At 46.5% G+C, this 19,833-nt stretch overlaps 2 protein-coding genes across 2 annotated transcripts in view; both read right to left on the reverse strand.

The window, feature by feature from the left end:
- Positions 1–345: 345 nt before the first annotated feature.
- Positions 346–16,476, reverse strand: LOC135111474 (BTB/POZ domain-containing protein 6-A-like). Its single transcript, XM_064024794.1, has 6 exons — positions 16,319–16,476; positions 13,345–13,502; positions 9,609–9,842; positions 5,705–5,800; positions 2,610–2,743; positions 346–2,105 (listed from the first exon to the last, which is right to left on the reverse strand). Exons 1-6 carry the CDS (start codon positions 16,359–16,361, stop codon positions 1,757–1,759), a joined length of 1,014 nt encoding a protein of 337 aa, XP_063880864.1. The 5' UTR covers positions 16,362–16,476; the 3' UTR covers positions 346–1,756.
- Positions 16,477–19,080: 2,604 nt separating this feature from the next.
- LOC135111475 (BTB/POZ domain-containing protein 6-A-like) overlaps positions 19,081–19,833 on the reverse strand; it is a 15,390-nt gene continuing 14,637 nt past the window's right edge. Inside the window, exon 6 of the mRNA XM_064024795.1 lies at positions 19,081–19,833. This exon is cut by the window's right edge and continues 343 nt beyond it. The gene's annotated coding sequence lies outside the window, so the exon portion shown is untranslated.

The following is a 19,833-nucleotide window of genomic DNA, read 5'->3' on the forward strand; positions in this document are numbered from 1 at the left end:
GTTGTAGTAGTAGTAGTAGTAGTAGGAGGAAGAGCAAAAGGAAGAGCAGGAGGAAGAAGAAGAAGAGAAGGAGGAAGAGGAGGAGGAAATAAAGGAGGAGATGAAAGAGGAAGGGCTGGAGGACGAAGAGGAGGAGGAAGAGGGAGTAGTAGTAGTTTCTAATAGTTTTTAATGATAATGAAGTTGGCAACATTTATATAAAAAAAAATAGTTATGAGAAGAGGAGGAGGAGCAGTAGGATGAGGGGAAACGAGGGAAAGAAAAGAGAAGGAAAAAGGAGAAAAAAAGAAAAAAGAAAAAAAATAAGTGGTGGTGGTGGTGGTGGTATGAAATAAAACACAAACATTCAGAAAATACTTGTTCGGTATTGAGCACAAAATTCACATTCGCTTCTACAATCAACCTTTTCACGTCAGTCTTTGTGTAACTTTATTCTCCACTTGCTTGCTGAGGAGTTACATTGTTCCTTTGGCGAGAGATGAGGTTGCTTTTCCTTTTACTAACCTGCCGAAACATGCTGGAAGATGAACAGGAGGAGGAGGAAGAGGAGGAAGAGGAGGAGGAGGAGGAGGAGGAGGGAATTCAGAGTGTGAAAGGGATGAGAAGAATGTGGATGGGAGGGAGGAAATTAGGAGGCATGTGGAGGTGGAGGAGGTAAGTGGGAAGACGATGTGTGGAAGGAAGGGAGAGAAGAGAGAGTTATGTGAAGGGAAGGAGGGAAGACAGAGAGAGAGAGGGGGGGAAGGAAGGAGGGAAGAGAGAACGGGGGGGAGGGAGGAGGGGAAGTGAGGTATGGGGGATTATGGATTACCTATATTATAATTTGTAGAGACTGATATGAAAGGAAGGGGAAGATTATAAAGACTTATAGATTACAGACGGACGACCAGTGATGGATGAGGGAAGAGGTGGTGGCGGTGGTGAAAGAGTGAGAGTCAAGAGTGTGTGTGTCAGTGGCATGGAAATTACTCGGCGCACTTGACAACATGAGCCGAATACCGCAAAAAGTTACCATATGCTTTAATTTTGTAGGTACAGTTTTTCTTTTTTCTTTTTTTTTTTATTCATTTTTTACATCATAGTTTTACAGGAAGAGCGGTTTTTTTTATTAGTCTTTTTTATGAGACGCTTTCATTTAGTGAGAATAATTTATGATCTTAAGGCGCCATGATTTTATGCGAACATTTATTTATTTATTTTTTGACATTTCTACATTATAATTCGGTATAGGAACAGTTTTTCGCATCTTTTTTTTTTTCACTTTTAAGCCGTCATTTTATCGGAACAACTATTTTTTAAGACCTCTCTCCATTATAATTCAATATAGGAACACAGAACACTTTCAAAAGAGGAACTATTTCAGGACTCATTTTCACATGTTTTCACACCATAATCGTTCACAGATCACAGAGTATTATCACGTTCACAAAACACAGACATCACATTATTCACTATCATTCATTGTCATTCACACTGACGGAGGAAGACAGATGCACAAACAGGATGGTGAGAGTATTGAGCCTGTGATGAGAGAATAGACCCGGCTGGTGGTGAGGTGGTGGTGGTGGTGGTAGTGGAGGTGACAGATGGTGGCGAGCGAACATATTATTGGAGATGAGACGTGATGGAGACGAGGATGAATGGCTGTAGTGTGTGTGTGTGTGTGTGTGTGTGTGTGTGTGTGTGTGTGTGTGTGTGTGTGTGTGTGTGTGTGTGTGTGTGTATACGTACGAGAGGAAACAATGGAATGGAAATATCAATGGAACTTGGTGAAAAGATCCTTCCTTTTACTCAAAGCTTTGGAAACCGACCCACCACCACCACCACCACCACTGTCCTCTTCTCCTCCTTCTCCTCCTCCTCCTCCTCCTCCTCCTCCTCCTCCTCCAAGGCACTCCTGCGGTAGGTTAACTTTGTACCCCGCCATATTGAGCAGGATGGCCAGATCCTCCCCAGGGCTGAACACACCGGAGGGCATCACGTGTGCCACAAAGTCCTGCGTGCTCATGGCCAGGAAGCTGACGCGCGGCAGGAACTCCTCCACCTCCTCCTTCAGCAGACTGCGGTTGGGGTCCACGCCGCGGGAGGCGATGCGAACTTGTCCCCTGTGAAGATAGATAAACAGATAGACACACTCGCGCACAAGCAAGCAAGCAAGCACACACACACACACACACACACACACACACACACACACACACACACACACACAACGTAGACTGGTTAATTATGTACATGGCTTATACTGTTATATTTCGTAATATGTACGTATTTATGAAATCAAATCACGCACACCCCACACTCACAAAGACAAATTTACTTAAAGTCTAAGCTGGCTAAGAATTTTTATGTATACTATAATGACACACACACACACACACACACACACACACACCACTATTCCTCTTCTCTTCCACACACACACACACACAACCCAACCAACCCTCCTCTGACCACATCCCACACACAAACCACCTCTCCTTCCCTTTCCGTCTTCCCCACACTCAGAAACTCCCCTCCTACGCCCTACCTAACATACAAACTTACCCTCCTCCCATCACACACACACACACACGCACACCAACCCCCAACCATTCACCGAGACTCACCAGGTAATGATGCAGCGGAAGACTAAGGAGTGAGGCACGTGCTTTAGATGCTTCAGAAGACTCGCTAGGGCAGGCCGCTCCAGCTCCCCGACTGCCGCTGACACCAGGAGCTCCGTACCACTCTCCCGCACCGTCTGTACCGTGGTAACATTACGGATAATTACACAGAGACACGTAATAGCGCCGTCTGCTCCTAGCCTCCCCCTCCCCGAACATGATGACATAATTGCACATGATAGCGTGGATTTTCATATGACGCAAAATTCCTGAGAAGTGTACGAGTTTAGTTACTTGGAGGTTATGGAAGGTATTAGTAGTGCTGTGCGTGTTCCTTATGCACGGCCAGGTTATGGTGATGCCTGTGTTGTGTTGGGTATTGATCTAGGAGAGAGAGAGAGAGAGAGAGAGAGAGAGAGAGAGAGAGAGAGAGAGAGAGAGAGAGAGAGAGAGAGAGAGAGAGAGAGAGAGAGAGAGAGAGAGAGAGAGAGAGAGAGAGAGAAAGTTTGGGAAGATAAGGAAAAAAGGCAGAGAGAAACAAAGGGAAACACACATACAGAGAGAGAGAGAGAGAGAGAGAGAGAGAGAGAGAGAGAGAGAGAGAGAGAGAGAGAGAGAGAGAGAGAGAGAGAGAGAGAGAGATACACACGTAAGTAATACGAATAGCGCTTAAGATAGAAAAAAAAACAGTTGCACTTCACCTGAAAGAGAAAATGAAGCAGGATGATATGCAAGTAGGAAGAGAGAGAGAGAGAGAGAGAGAGAGAGAGAGAGAGAGAGAGAGAGAGAGAGAGAGAGAGAGAGAGAGAGAGAGAGAGAGAGAGAGAAAAACAGTAAAGAAAACTCTAGTCACACTTCAGGTAATCCATTGCTGCGTCTATTAGCGTCCGACACACCTGCTTGCGTTTGTTTTGTTGCATTACTGTCACCACCACTCCGCTCGCTACTTTTTTTCCCCCCTTCCCGTCCCTTCCCGTCCCTCCAGCGGTAAGTCTCGGGTACTCCTCTCTTTGTGTTGGTTCTGTTTGTTTACTGTGCGTTTGTCTTTGTTTCTATCCGTGTTTTTTTTTTTCATACTTGTTTTGTTATTGCATTTTGTCATTTTTTTTTTTTAACTTATCTGCGTGTGTTATATTTGATCCCTCTGATGCTTTAGTTTTCAGTTGTTACTTCAGTTCTCCTTCTCTCTGCATGAATATTATGATGATTTGTTTGTGTAATGCTTTCGTTGTTTCCTGTTTTCTTTATCCTTTATTCCTTTATCCTTTATTCCTGCGAGTTTTCCTTCTCTCTGTGGCAATATTGTGATAGTGTCTGATTTGTGTGTGTGTGCATGATACTTCTGTTGTTTCCTGTCTTTTAGCTCTATTGTAATGACACCTACCTTACTGTGTACGTTACTGTGTGGAAAATTTTATCTCTTCTACGTGTAGCAATATCATAATCACCGATGCGGATTTTTTTTTTATCCTCTCTGCAGTGAAATTAATGCTACCCTAATCAAATTTTTTTCCCTCTCCCAGCAGCTAATTTATTGACACCTGCAGACTTTTACAGATTTTTTTTTTTTTGTGTGTTAATGTTTTTTTTGCCCTTCCTCTCCAAGCTGCAGGTCGGCGAGCCAGAAAAAAAAAAAAGTCAGAGCTTAAAAGGCATAGAGTCTGGGATCGTGTACTGCCGCGTCAGGTGTTGTCCTCCGCACCTGTGTCGAGTGTGTGAATCTTTCATCAAGCTTTCTGGACACTCATGACGTCCCCCCCCCCGGTGCCGCGAGTCCCTTGTTTACTGCCTTGCCTTTTTGGTTTCCTTTCCTTCATGTTCGGCTGGTCTTCCTTTTTTACACATCCCCAGTAAAGTTCAGAGGCTAGATTTTTTTTCTTTTCTGCTTTTCTTTTTTTCTGTTCCTTCCTCTGCGCATAAGGTCACGAAGCTTCACTGACTCCTACTTCTCCTTCTACTAACCCTTTAACACTATGTAGAATATAATGGAAATGATACCGGAGTACTTAAGGAATTAATTTTGGGAAGCAGTCAGAGGGTTCAGTAAATATATCGAGGGGAAGAGTGGGAGCGTCAAGGGGAAGAGGGAGTGTTATGTATCAAATCATGGTTTTAATTTTGGGAAGCAGTGGGAAGGTATTAGTATGGTTTTAATTTTGGGAAGCAGTGGGAAGGTATTAATATAAAGTAAGGAGTTCATCTAGAGGGAAAAGTTTGGGGGGGTGGGAGAGGGTGCTAGGTATCAATCAAAAGGAGGAATAAATAACCTTTAATTATCAAGAAAGGCTAAGATACTTGAGTCAAATGCTGCAAGACGATTGAATGTGGTGGTTTAAGCTCCCCCGCCTCATCTCGTCACCGCGGACTGGAGGGGGCTGGAGGAACACAAATGGAATCCAGTGCACGCCTCGCCATTCCAGCCGCAGAGCAATTCCCATTCCCATTCCCCATTCCAAGACAATTAACAGATCAGCGCACACGGGAAAAATGACCAGTGGAGGGAATGATGCTTCTACTTGATTCCGCTTCCACTAATGACTTAACGAAGCGCGATGGAGTGGTGGTGGTGGTGGCGATGGTGGTGGTCTTGTGTGGTAATGGTGGCGGGTAGTGTGTCGTGTTGGGTCAGTAGATGTGGTGCTGAGCTGGTGATGGTGATGATGGTGGGTGGTGGTGTGTGATGGTTGTGGTGGGTGGTGGTCGTGGTGGCACAGACAGCAATAATCAAGAGAATCAAACGAAAACAATGAAAAAAATACCAGAGAGAGAGAGAGAGAGAGAGAGAGAGAGAGAGAGAGAGAGAGAGAGAGAGAGAGAGAATTTAAAATAACAATAAAGTGGAACTCAAGAAAACAAAACATTATCCGAAAAAAAGGCAGCAGAATTAAAAAAAAAAAAAACAGGAACAATGACAATACATACAAAAAAAAAAAAAAACAAGTAAATAAAAGATCAATGAAAGCAAACTAAATATGTACAAAGGATGGATAAGAAACAGAAAGGAAGGGAAAAAGGAACAAAGACGAATAGATAGAAATAGATAGATAAATAGATAAATACAAATAAATATAAATATGGATAAAAATTAACATCACTACCTTGATACACCGTAGTAGCAATTTGGCGTCCTTGAGTGCTGTGGCCACGTTGTAGATGCTGAGCACTGTGCTGCGCGCCACGCTGTCCTGCAGGTACTGAGGGGGAGAGGGAGTGCTGTGAGGAAGGAGTGAGGGGAGGGAGGTGTAGGAGAAGAAGACAAGGTGGAGGGAGTAATGGTGAAGGAGAGGTGGTGAAGGAGGGCATGGTGGGAAGGAGTGGTAGAGGAGGGAGTGGGGGAGCGAGGAATATTATAGAGAGAGGAAGAGGCAGAAAAGGAGGCGCTCTGGGTAAATCACACGTTGTTGAGTGGGGTCTATAATTTTATGAAACTGATATTGTATTCCGATAAGAGAGAGAGAGAGAGAGAGAGAGAGAGAGAGAGAGAGAGAGAGAGAGAGAGAGAGAGAGAGAGAGGAGAGAGAGAGGAGAGACCAGAGAGAGAGAGAGAGAGAGGAATTACCCTGCGGCTTAACCAGATTTAGGCAAGAGTTTTTCCCCTCCCCCTCTCGAGTATTAGCCGCGTGTAAGAAGATAAAACTGCGGCCTCGTGACCCCCGCCTACCCTCGACTGCCCCCGCCTGCCCCCGCCGTCTGGGAGCGATTAATTAGCTGTCGCTGAGGAAATCTGGGTGAAAAGGAAGGGCGTCCACCGCGGAGACTGCCACGCCGTCCCTGCTAATGGCTGCGGCAGGGCTGAATGTTAATCACCTCGGCAAGGGCGCAGGGCATCGTAGAAGGGGAGGGAGAATGAGAGGCAGGCAGGGGAGGGGAGGGAGGAGGAGAGGGAATGGTGAGGGAGGAGTTGAGGGGAGAGAAAGGGGAGGGGGGGCACTGCGACAGCCTGTGAAATTGCGTTCAAGTTGTCTCCGTGCTGTCGATGTAAAAATGTTGCGCCAGTGACTTAGAAGTGAAATGGATAGGCGGCACGACAGCGGCTGCGACCCCGAGCCATCCAGCGGGGCGAGATGGACGGCGCGGCGGGATGGGTGGTTCTCAGGGGGCTGGGTGGGTGGGGCGGGTTGGTGCAGCGCGGCCCAGTGTGCGGTGGTGCATGCAGGCAGGAACGGTGCCGTATGGTGCCGCCTGGTGCTGCTCTTCGGACTTCCTTCGTAATCCTTCAGTAGGAGGTGTAAATCCCGCCACCTCAGCTGTCTCAGCCCTCACAGTGTTGGATGGTAAACAAGTTCCTGACGGAGGGAACGGCTAACCGAGTTCCGCCATGGTGTGTGTGTTACCCGCTGAAGTCTTCAAGACCAAGGATACGGAGATTAGCACTATGGATGAGCGCCTGGCGGGAAATGTATCGCGTGGCTGAAACTGACGTGCATACAAACCATGATGTGTTGTGCAAGATAGTGGTGATGCGCTAATCTTTGTCTTGTCATTAGATACAGAGAATTCATTACAGGGGCACAACACGACAGACACAAGCGAAGGACTTCAGAATCTACCGAGTAACAAAACACCAAGAAACAAAGTCACCACGGCCACGGCATGACTTCAGCCTCACACGCCACTCACAGTTGCCAGAACGACGCAATTATTATGAAACATTGGGCCTTTAGCGAGCTCATAGTGGTTCCGTGGCTCGCTTACTACATCTACCCGACACATGCTGAGCTGACTGGAGGCATTTCTCATGGGCGTGCCGGATGGGAGATCCGCTGTTTCGGAAAACTAAAGCCAACAGGAGGCGGCGAGAGGAGAGGCCAGCTGACAGATCAAGAGGCATAACGAGGCGCGCTGGACACCCATCAAACACTAAACACCATCGAACATAACCATCACCACTGGGACGTGACCTCTACAGCAGTGTGGACAGAAGCGTGGATGCCTCCCCTGCACACTCCCAGCATCAACGCGTGCTTCCAAAAGACGTTCCCGCTCAGCCCCAGGGATCACCTCGAGAAAGACGCGGTGCTGTTGCTGAATTATAGCCTCGCCCCGCTGCTGAGGCGCTCCGGGCTGTGTGCAGTAAGGCTCGACACACACACGCCGCGAGGCCACGAGGAGCATGGAGGAGTGGCCAGGGCGGAGAGCGAAAATAACCTGAAGGGGAAGCCGCCACGCAACGAAGTCGATTTTTTTTTAGCTGCAGTGGGCGTGAGTTGCGAGGTTTTTTTTTTTTAGCTGCGGTGGGCGTGAGTCGGGAGGGAGCGGCGAGACTCTGCCACCTGCCATCCCGGAAAGAATGTCTGCCCTGAGGAAATCTAGAAAACATCTTGACATTGCTAATCAGGACAAGAGTGACTGCTATGTATTGGATCTTCGGCACTGAAAGGCACGTTAAAAGCCAGACGATTGCTCTCTTCACTCCCCTGACATTGCACCCGAAGCCTCGAGGGCTTGGCGACTCGTGGCACCGTAAAGATGCAGCTCAGAAGCAGCAGCGCCAGGAAGGCAACAGGGCAAGACAACGCGAGGCACTGCTCAGGGCAAGGCTCACTTCCTCTTGCGGCGGTTGTAGGCACTTTTAGATACTTCAGTAAATAGGAGGAAAAAGTTGCGTCCACCCGCACAAAGCGAGCGCTCGGAGCCTTCAAACCACTCTCCAGTCCTTTCCTCTTTACCGACGGCAGTATTTTTAAAAAGAAAAAAGGTGTTCGATTTCTCTGACTTCTATTTGTTGTTTCCATGAGAAAGGGACCACACCACCCTGACGTGCTGCTCCTCTCCTGCAGGGCCTGACATACGCCATGCTTGCTGCCCCGCCCAGTCCTAGCGATATCCCTCAGCAGCGGCGGCGCCTGCTTGTGACAACTTTTCAAGCTTCTTGCCAGGCAGAAGCTTAGTGTGTTAATCAAACAAACACGTTTCAGCTCCTGGCGGGGGATCAGTGTTAGGTTTCTTGTGGAATATCTACTTTATTGGCCTCCGCGGCGCCCAGCAGTGATGTCGGACACAGCCAACCGTCTCATCTCCCAGCCTCTCAAGACCAGACTCCCGCCGCGATGGACTTCACGGGACGCTTACTCAAGGATTGTTTTTCATATATATATATATATATATATATATATATATATATATATATATATATATATATATATATATATATATATATATATATATATATATATATATATATATATATATATTTTTTTTTTTTTTTTTTTTTTATTTATTTATTTATTTATTTATTTATTTATTTTTTTTGGGGGGGGGGAGGAGACGCAGGTGGCAAGTGAAGCTTATGCCTGATAAAACTTGGATTATAACATTAACGCCCTTACGAACTTACAGACAGACAAGGTCTGGTCGTGAAGTCGTGAAGCCCCGGAGTACAAGACACCACTGAGGCCCCTTGAGTTAAGATGGCCTGTTCCAGATGCCGCCATGAGTGCGTGGCGCGGACGGTCTCCTTGAAGGTCACCTGAGACACAGACTTGACGCTGCCAAAACACGTACTGCCTTGTACATGCCCAATCTCTAGAACGCCGGCGACGGGGAAGTGAGCCTTCTAAGAGGTGCAAAAGCACAAGTGCATCACTTGCCACGCCTGGCAGGACTGCAGTGTCCCGCAGCTCAGCACACCACGTGGGCGGTGCTGCCTTACGTCTGTCTACTGGAGGTGTCCAAGTCCTGCTGCTGTTGTCGCTGATGCCCTCACCACGGCAACGGCACCACTGAAAGTCCGCGGGCGCCATCTCCAAGCCTCCTTTGATTGTTAATTACCTAGCTCGTCGAAACCAAGCGCTAATTAATGTAGATTTAATGATATCAAAGGAATCTTTCCATCACCCCGACAATGTTTCAAACACTTGCAGTTATGCATTATGTTTGAATGAGAGAGAGAGAGAGAGAGAGAGAGAGAGAGAGAGAGAGAGAGAGAGAGAGAGAGAGAGAGAGAGAGAGAGAGAGAGAGAGAGAGAGAGAGATACCCTGATTCCTAACCCCAACACTCACCTCGGAGCACTGCTTGGCGAGGGCGGCCACCTGGTACTTCTTAGCGAGCACGGCCAGCTGCAGGGTCAGGCCGAGGGAGGGCAGGGGGGCGGGGCCGCGGTACATGTGACGCAGCAGCCACAGGAACGCCTCCGGGGGGTCCTCACTGACCAACACCTGCAGCCCTGGACCCGCCCCTCGGTACAGCGCCGCCTCCAGCACGGGAGAGTGCATCGCCAGTACCATCCGGTGTGCCTGAAGGGACGGAGGGGGCCGGAGGTTGGGGGGCGGAGAGGGAGAAAATGCTGTGAATATGAGGCAGGAAATTATGGTGGTGGTGAGCAAAATGGTGAGACAGGTGAGGTGTGTAGAGATGAGGCACGAGGCGTATACTTTTCTGCGAAGGGGTGATGAGGGGAGATTGTAAGGATGAGACAGGTGAGAGGAGATAGAGGCCGCGGGAAGAGAAGTAATGGGGCAGTTGAGAGGAGAAACAGGACGGAGCGAGGCTGAGCAGGTGGTGGGGAAGGCTGGTTACGGTGGAGTGGGGCACAGATTTACCGAGATGTAAGCTGGGGAAGGTGAAGGGCTGTGCTAGATGGATCGTGAAGGAGTGGAGATGGACGACAAGTTGGAGAGAAAAGTGGGAATAGATAAAAAAAAAAAAAGAGATACCTGGAAAATGTGACAGCAGTAGTAAGAGTGACAGCAGATAATAAAAAAAAAACGGAGATAATGAGATTGTGATAGTGGAAAAGTATGAATGGGAAAAAAAATGAGATAACGGGATACTGTGAGAGGAGTAGCAAGAATGACAACAACAGAAGCGAAAAAAAAACAGACAATGAGAATGTGATAGTGAAAAGGTAGAAATAAAAAAAAATGGAAGAACATGATAGTAGTAGCAGGAGTAACAAAAACATAAGAATAACAAAAAAAAAGATAAAATAAAAAAAAGAGAATAAGACAGTAAAACAATTAAATAAATAAATACAAACGAGAAAAAATACAGAAATAAACACTCAGCGCCACAAAAACGTGAAACAAACAAACAAAACACAACAGGAGCGTAAAGAAAGAGAATAAAGAGAACTGTTTTAGCTCAAGTACTGATGCCTTGTTCTCCTTTACTCCTTTCGTTCAGTGGCAGGGGGAAGGCACGGGCGGGAACAGGCGGAAGAGGAACGGAGGGGTGGAAGGTCTTGAGTTGTGTGGATTGCGAGGTAGGACAGGGAGGCTCAGAGGTGTGTGGATTAAAGGCGGGAAGTAGTGGATTGTGTGTGGAGGGTGTGGAGGCCGAGCGGTGGAGTAGGAAGGAGAGGAACAGGAAAGAAAATATTGTGTGGTCATTTAATACTACACACACACACACACACCATTACCTTCACAATGACGAGGACGAAAAGTAAGTAAATAAGTGAAGCAAGCTGGATGTAAAGAAAAGAAAAAAAAAAGAAAAAAAGAAAAAAACTTCCTTCCGCGTTGCTCTCTCTCTCTCTCTCTCCTCTCTCTCTCTCTCTCTCTCTCTCTCTCTCTGGAAAGCTTGCAAGAATTTAATATAAGGCAGTCTGAGTGTCATCGAACTCGCCTCGCTGGGCCTTGAGTCGTCCAAAGGAGGGAATCAGGGAGGGATCAGTGCTGGGGCGCCGGAGAGAGGGAGGCAGTGGGAGAAGGTCACTATGGGGGGAGGGCGCGGAGATAGGGAAGATGGGGTCAGAAGAGGGTGTTTGCTAGGTGAGTCATGGGATCTCTCTCTCTCTCTCTCTCTCTCTCTCTCTCTCTCTCTCTCTCTCTCTCTCTCTCTCTATCTCTCTCTCTCCTAGGAGTTGAAAACATGAATATTTCCTGGTCTTTTGGACGTATGAGCTGTAGGACTCGCTATGCTTGTCCTCACTTTCCTATTTTCGCTTATTTAACCTAACCTGACCTTACCTAACCTAACCTAACCTAACCTAACCTAACCTGACGCAACCTAAACTAACCCAACCTAACCTGATCTTGCCTGACCTAATTTAACCTAACCTAATCTGACCTAACCTAACCTCCCAGTACTGCACGTTATCTTCCCCAGTAATGGCAGCCAGTCCATCACCTCCACCAGTAAGCCACCAGTACCTTGCCAAAGACCACACTGGGATTACTGGTTATTCATTCCCGATCACAAAGCCCACGGTGCCTGAATAGCGGTGGAAGTTGTAATGGTAACGACTCCTGACCACTATTTCCCCTGCCTTCTCTATCCCTGCCTGGCCATCACTACTACCCCTGCCTGGCCATTACTATTCCATTACTCCCCCTGCCTAGCCATCACTACCCAATTACTCCCTCTGCTTGGGCTACCCCTGCCTCGCCATTATTTCCCCTGCTTTCCCTACCCCTTCCTGGCCATTACTACCCCATCACTACCACTGCCTGGCCCTCACCACCCCTGCTTTGCCTGCCCTCTACCCGGTCAATACTACTCCACTGCTTCCCCTGCCTTTCCCTGACTACCCCTGCCAGGCTCGCGGCGGCCCAGGGGAGGCAGGGTTATCACATGATGAAGGGTTATTACTCTCTGATTGCGCTTATTATAACCCTGCCTGGGGATTCAGTTAGTCATGCAAATAAGGGGGAAATTTGATATGGTCTTAGTAATGCAAGCAATTATGCGCAACATGACGTCTGGAAATACTGTATTGCTCATTTCTGTGTGACTTGTAATGATCACTGGGTTAGGTTAGGTTAAGCTAGGTTTGGTTTGGTTTGGTTAGGTTTGGTTAGGTTAGGTTAGGTTAAGCTAGGTTGAGTTTGGTTTGGTTAGGTTTGGTTTGGTTAGGTTAGGTTAAGCTAGGTTGGGTTTGGTTTGGTTAGGTTTGGTTTGGTTTAGTTGGTTTGGTTAGTTAAGGTTAATTTAGGTAATGTTATTAAGTTAGGTTGTATTAAGTTTGGTTTAATGAGGTAAGGTAGGGAAATGCAAGATTAGGTTGGGATGGGTTTGGTTTGGTTAGGTTTAGTTTAGTTTGGTTTGATTAGGTAAGGTAAATATTACGCTAGGTTAGGTAATGCTAGGTTGAATTAAGCTTATTTTAGTTTGATGAGGCTAGGTTAGGTTAGGTCAAGTTGCATTAAGTGTGGTTTGGTTACGTTACATTAGGTTAAGATAAAGCAGGTTGCACACAATGTAACCCGATCTATCCCATCCTAAATGCAGCTGGGGTGACTGACCTTCATGTAGTCTCTTATAATGAACGGTATTTAAATATTTCTTCTCAAATACGTTGTTCGATTTCTGACGGATGCGAGGTGAGGTGAGAGAGGGCAGGTAACAATAACTCCGACGCATTATTATGGGGCAATAAAAGGAAGAACGCGGACACGGTGAAGTTACGAAAGCAGGAATGTGGCAAGCAGAGGGAGTGTGAAGTTTGTTAATTTTGTTTAGTTAGTTCTGAGTTGAGTGAATGGATGGGTGAATGGTTGCGAGGGCAGGTGATTGAGTGAATGAGCGACTTTATAGGTGATTTAGTATTGAGTGAGTAAATGAGCAACTTCATAGGTGATTTAGGGAGTTAGTGAGGTTGTTAGTGCGTTTGAAAGTGATTAGTGGAGAATGAAAGAGAAAATAAGTTCATAATTTAGAGAATAGATGGACACATTAATGAATTAGTGAGTAAATGCGAGAGCAAACAAATGGTGAGTTAGCGAGTGAGCGAGTAACTGAATGGGACAAGAGAATAGGCCTACAGCTTGTGGCCTTGAGCACATTCTTACTTACCTTGACTGGATTGTGTCTGCCGGGGAATGTTATGGTGAGGTCAGAGAGGCGCGGGGACAGCAGGAGGGCCGCCACTCGCTGCCCGGGGGACCCCTGTTCGTGTTGCCAGGGCAGCCTCTTCTCGCCCTTCCCTTCGCCATCACCACCACCACCCTTCCCTGCAGGGCACAAAAGAGTAAAGGCGTTTTTATTCATGTCCTGAGAGTTCCGCCCTTGTCCTTGTCCTTGTCCTTGCTATTGTCCTTCTGTGTCTCTCTTTGTCCTCACTCCAGCCCTTGTCTGTTACCATCTCCGTCGCTAGCTATGATGACAGTTTATGCGTCATCACTCCCAGTATTGCTTCAGCCCCCACCACCATCACCGCCACCACCGCCACCACCCCTGACCTTCCCTCCCCCCGTCCACACGTCAAGGCCAGGTAGATGGTTCACTTACCTGCTTGAACACCGGTTCCATCCATCTTATTCACTGTACTTTCTTGATTTACTCACCTGCTTGTCCCATTGTCTCCGTTGTTATTGTAAGTTATGATTGCCTTCCATACATCGTTACCTTCCGTCCTCTCCTTTGTTGTGGCACCTTTTTCCAATCAGTCAACTAGTTCATCAGTCAATTAGTCAGCCGGTCACCCAGTCAGTCAGTCAGTACTCTCACCAAACACTTTTATTACCACTACCTATGATTCTACTGCAAAACAAGCCTCCAGAAACCTACTATTTTTTTTTGTCACCTTCCTGTCTATTATTAGCTATACCAACAAAACTTCCTCTCCATATTCATAACAATTCATCTGTCAACCGTCAGTCTATTCCAAGCTACCCCAAAATGACCTTGCTTTGTCATTCCTCGTTCTACTTCCCCACTCATCTGCCACCCGCCTGTCAATCCCCAAGCAAGCTAATAAAACTTCCCTCATTCCTCTGTCTGAATCTGTTCACCAAACCTTCTTTTATCTTCCCTAACTGTCACTGTGTTGCATGACTCATCTGAAGGTCTTTTTAACCCTCATTCACTATTTACATTATATTTATCATTGAAATTAATCGTCTGAACTGCGACTTGTTGAAATAATAGCGCGTCTGTCTGTCGTGCTTTGATCTAATAAGCCTGAGTATTTCGAGAGTGCCAGATTCCAGCCTGTATTGAGCTGCATAATTAATTAATCCCTCGTAACGATGTGGATGTTTAGGTTCTCATTAAAATCAACCAGTGACAGGCGATGCGCTAGATTTAGGTGCCGCGTCCATACCTTGTTAATAAGTCATGTGTGTGTGGGATGTGTTTGATTTTATTATGATGGAGGGGGAGGGGAGGGTGTGCGTGTGTGTGTCTGGTGGAGGGTGTAGTTGTCTGGTGATGTATATGATTGCTACTAATACTAATACTAATACTAATGCGGCTGCTACTACTACTTCTACTTCAATTACTGCTACGTTATTATTTTTGCTACTACTACTTTTACTTCTACTTCTACTTCTACTACTACCACCACCATCACTACTACTACTACCACCACCACCACCACCACCACCACTACTACTATTACTACTACTATTACTACCACCACCACCACTACTACTATAATTACCACCACCACTACGAAGCTACGTGTGAGGGAACAGTATAGAAATAGAGTAAGGTTGCTCCCACCCCCTGGCCGGATATGTGTGTGTGTGTGTGTGTGTGTGTCTATGATAACAACATGAACGCAGGAACTGTGTCAAGCACCAAATGTCGAGCTCCCCCTGCTGAATATTTACAATGCCAACACTCGTCCACTTGGCAATGCTGGGGGCAACACACACTCCATTCCCGATTCTTTCAAACTAGGGGCAGGAAATAACCATATTTTTCCTACTTATGAGTAAGAGGAATTAGTGAAGTGGTGGTTATAGGCAACGTCGTGTGTGTGTGTGTGTGTGTGTGTACAGTCACGAGGTAGCGTGGAGATAACGATAACGTCACACGTTCTCGTTGCGTAAACAGGTTACATATAAAAGCGTCTATACTCTTAATTTGTTTTGGTTACTTAGTTTTGGACAATATAGAACGCGACATTTAAGACTTTTTGGAGGTTTAGATTTCTGAGTATCTAAAAAACAGACCTTTATTCTTCTGAAGTATTTATTGTTTTACAGGAAGTAAAACAACAGTAAGAGCAATATCGTTGACAAATCCCCCAAACCTGCCATCACGCTGAGGCAAAGCGGGAACACAGTTAATGAAATAAGAGTGGCAGCTTTGAATAATTAGCATTTAACAATTGTGAGCGTGACGGGTGTGCGGTAATTAGAGGAACAGTCACGTGGGCAGCGGCGGTGGAGTGACTGAGCGCTATTCTGTCACAAACTGTCACGGGAGTAGGGAGAGTTGCAGATTTTCATATTCACTTTTTTATTCTTTTATATATATATTAGTAAAGAGGAATTAAAACTACCACGTAATGAGCTATCAGAGGCAGCAGTGTGTGTGTGTGTGTGTGTGTGTGAGCTATTTATTCAGTTGTTTTATGTAGTGTACGTGCGTGTGTGAACAAGTGTGAGTGTTGTGAGTGTGCGCGTGACGTGTATGCGTGCGCAGGCGTGTATGTGCGTGTGAGCGGTTGTCATCACTACACATTTATCTACCGGGGGAAGAAGAAACGGGGAACATGATGTAGTATTTGCTTGTCAGCGGCGAAAGTTCATATCGGCAAGGTTAGGCCCCAAGGTCGCTCGCCAGCCGGACACAGCACTGCTCTAGCACTCACCACACACACCACACCGAGACGCTGCCAGACACCCCACCTCCAGTACTCCCCTACACACGCCACATACACCACATGACGACACAACCCTCATACTCTCCTCAGCCCTCCTCGGCACACCACACACCACCTGCAGCACACACCACAAAGACACAAACTCCCTCCCCCAGCTCACAACAGTACACAGGCACAGTACACACTCTACAGGATGCGTTCACAGTACCTTACCGCCACCTCTGTCCAGTATTCGCCGCTGTCCTCGCTTCCCCATGGTGTGTGGCGCCTCAACCCCGCACCTCCGGCTGACGCCCGCTGCCCGCCACCCTTAGTAACCCCAGACTGGTAGTGCTAGACTGGTGAGGCGCCAGCACACACACACACACACATACACACACACACACGTGCACGAATCTTCAGCCTAAGGTCGTTGCGTAGTTAAGTATCATATCTCGTCTCCTTTTTTTGTTATATTGTTAATTGTTTATCGTTTATTTATCTCGTAATTTCGTTGGAATGTAATGAGTCAAGGGCGATGGTGGTGGTGGTGTGAAGGAAGGTTTATGTGTGTGTGTGTGTGTGTGTGTGTGTGTGAGTTGCCAGTATTCGCGATCTGGTGATGCCTCCTCGCCAACTTGGGTTCACTGAGGCTGGGCACATACACACACACACACACACACACACACAGCGGCACGTGTTGAGTTTAATCACGTGTGCATCATCCTCAAAATTTTCTTTTTTTCTTACTTGTTTATTTATTTTAATCTCTGCCATCCCTTCTCCTCCTCCTCTTCCTCCTCCTCTTCTCTTCCTCTTCCGTTGACGCAGAACATAAATAAGGAATTTTGTTCGCATTACTGCTACTACTACCACTACTACTACTACTACTACTACTACTACTACTACTACTACTACTACTACTACTACTACTACTACTTTTAAACCACCCCCATTTAAACCAACACGGTCGTGATAAGAGTTCAGTCTATCACTGCCACTCAGTTCATCGTCCCTCCCCCTCTTCCTCTTCCTCTTTCTCCCCTCCTCTTCCTCGTCTGACAGTTCTGTTAATGCTGTTGTTGATGCCACTTCTAGTACTACTGCCACCACTACTGCTACTACAACTACTACTACTGCTATTGCCAACATCACTACATTTTCAGTTTGTGTAATTGTCTCTGGTATCGTAAAAGTGTGTTATGATAAGGTCTGTGCTGCCTTATCACGCCACAGTGCATTAGCCTTGTCCTCGCCAGTGCCTGTGATCAGCTGAGTTTTTGTGTCTAGTCCATCGTATTGTTTGGTGGACATGATGTGAGGCTGAAGGTCAGTGTGTAGGCTGTGAACCACTTTGGGATGGCCTGACTGCCTAAGGGTGGTTCTTATGTGTGAAGGATATAGGTCTATTAAAATCAGTACAAAGGAGGGTGACTAAAAGGATACAAAGGATGAGGGGGTATTTCTTACTAAACGAAACTGAAGTTTTTAAATTTATATTCCATAGAGAGGCTTAGGTTAAACGGGGTGACCTGATAGAGGTATAGTGGTATAGGGGATATAACAAAAGTGATGGAACCAAAATTCTCAGGATCAGCAATCAGGATAGAACAAAAAAATAATGAGTTCAAGCTTGAAAAGTTAGGTTTAAGAAGAAGACAGGAAGGAACTGGTTCTCAAATAGAGTGGTAGATGAATGGAATGGACTATGTAATGAGGTTGTTAGTGGTGAGTCATTAGGGAATTTTAAAAGGATATTAGACAAATTTATGGGTGGGGATGATAATTGGAAATAGGTAGGTATGAATTATGCAGAGGCTGCCACGTGTAGGCCTGATGGCTTCTTGCAGCTTCCCTTACTTTCTTATGATGTTACTACTACTATTACTACTACTAGTACTACTACTACTACTACTACTACTAATACTACTACTAATAATAATAAATCTTCTTGTTTGTTTGTTTGTTTGTTTCTTGTTTTTTCTTTCTTTTTTACTTCTTCCTCATTATCTTCTTTTTCTTTGTATGTGCGTTTGTTTGTTTCTTGTTTCTTCTTTTTTTTTTGCTTGTTTCTTCTCTTCTTCTTCTTCTTCTTCTTCTTTATCTTCTTTTTCTCTTGCTCTTCCTCTTCCTCCTCCTCCTCCTCCTTCTCCTTCTCCTCTTCCTCCTCCTCCTCCTCCTGATATAATTCACTCTTGTTTGTTCGTCCTCTGCTTAGTTTCACGACACATCATTAAGAGCAGCTTCTGTTACTTGAGTTTACTTGCCCCTGCTATGGTGGCTGATGGCTGGCATCTTAATTATGACAACCGCTGTAGAGGGACGTTCATTACCTTAGCGTCTGAGGTATACCCAAGTCTTGCTGTCCTTCTTCACGTTCTTTCTGGTTCGTCTTAGTACAGCTTCCCTTCGCTGGAGTTTAATAGTTCATTGTTTGTTATGTTATTATTTATTTATTTTTTTTTGGAGGGGATTGGAATAGACTACTACTACTATTACTACTACTACTATTACTATTATTACTATTACTGCTGCTGCTGCTGCTGCTGCTGCTGCTGCTGCTGCTCGTGTTGCTGCTGCTGCGGCTGCTCCTGCTGCTGCTGCTGTTGCTATACTGCTACTACTACTGTTGCTGCTATACTGCTACTATTGCTGGTGCTACTACTACTACTACTACTACTACTACTACTACTACTACTACTACTACTACTACTACTATTACTATTACTACTATTACTACTATAGGTGCTAATTTATACCATCCCACCAATTCTTATTTCAAAAGTTCACCTGACTGGTAAATAATGACTCCGTATGCCTTTTATAATAGTTATGCCTAATTTTACAGGATCCGTTTTCTTCTATCACCGATATCTATCTTCCCCTTGGCCAATTTTCTATGAATGTAACCAATACCTTTAAGGGCAGACGAACAAAGGTGATGGGGTTATGGATATTTTACGGAAAACTGGTTTAATTTAACACTCATCAACTTCTTTACGTATATTTATTTATTTATGAGATCAAAGAGATGCAAGGTGGGCGGTGGAGGGGAGGCGTGGCGCGAGGCAAGACGTGCACCGACTCTTTTTGTTCTGGGCTATGATGAAACGTATCGGTGTGACGGCAGGGCCAGGTGGCGGGTGGCAGGTGGCGGGTGACGGGTGTCCTTTGTGTTTGTACAAGCAAGTGAAGCACACAAAGAAGGCACTGCATGTGTGTGTGTGTGTGTGTGTGTGTGTGTGTGTGTTGTGATGATGAGGCGTTCCTGGTTTTATAAGCATGTGTTTCGTTGCTTGTATGTTTCTAGTCTTCAAGCACGTGTTGTGTTGCTCCTGTGTTGCGTCTGCTGTCCTGCATCACTCCACGATCCCTGAGGGCGACACCTGGTGCCTAACTGAGAGGTGGCGTCCATCAATTGAAGGACCAAAAGTACAGCGTGACGGAGCCGGCGCGCCCCTCAGTGTAGGCAACCCGCGCCGTGAGCCGCACCTCGTCCTGCATAGCTGCGGCCTCGCCCAGCTCCCCACGCGGCCAGTGCCCCTCCAGGCTGACGGTGACGCTGTGGGCGGCGCTGGGGCTTGAGTGTCACCGGGCCGGAGAAGCGCGCCTCCGTCCCCTCTGCCGTCACGCTGGCCAGCAGGTTACCCTCGCTGTCCTTGAGGCAGACGCAGGCCGTGCCGCTGGTGGGGTGGATGGCGCGGCACTCGATGCGCGCCAGCTGCAGGGGTGTGGCCGTGCGCAGGTCC

This window comes from Scylla paramamosain, chromosome 22 (genome assembly GCF_035594125.1).
Source record: "Scylla paramamosain isolate STU-SP2022 chromosome 22, ASM3559412v1, whole genome shotgun sequence".
In the NCBI taxonomy this organism is placed as follows: Eukaryota; Metazoa; Arthropoda; class Malacostraca; order Decapoda; family Portunidae; genus Scylla; species Scylla paramamosain.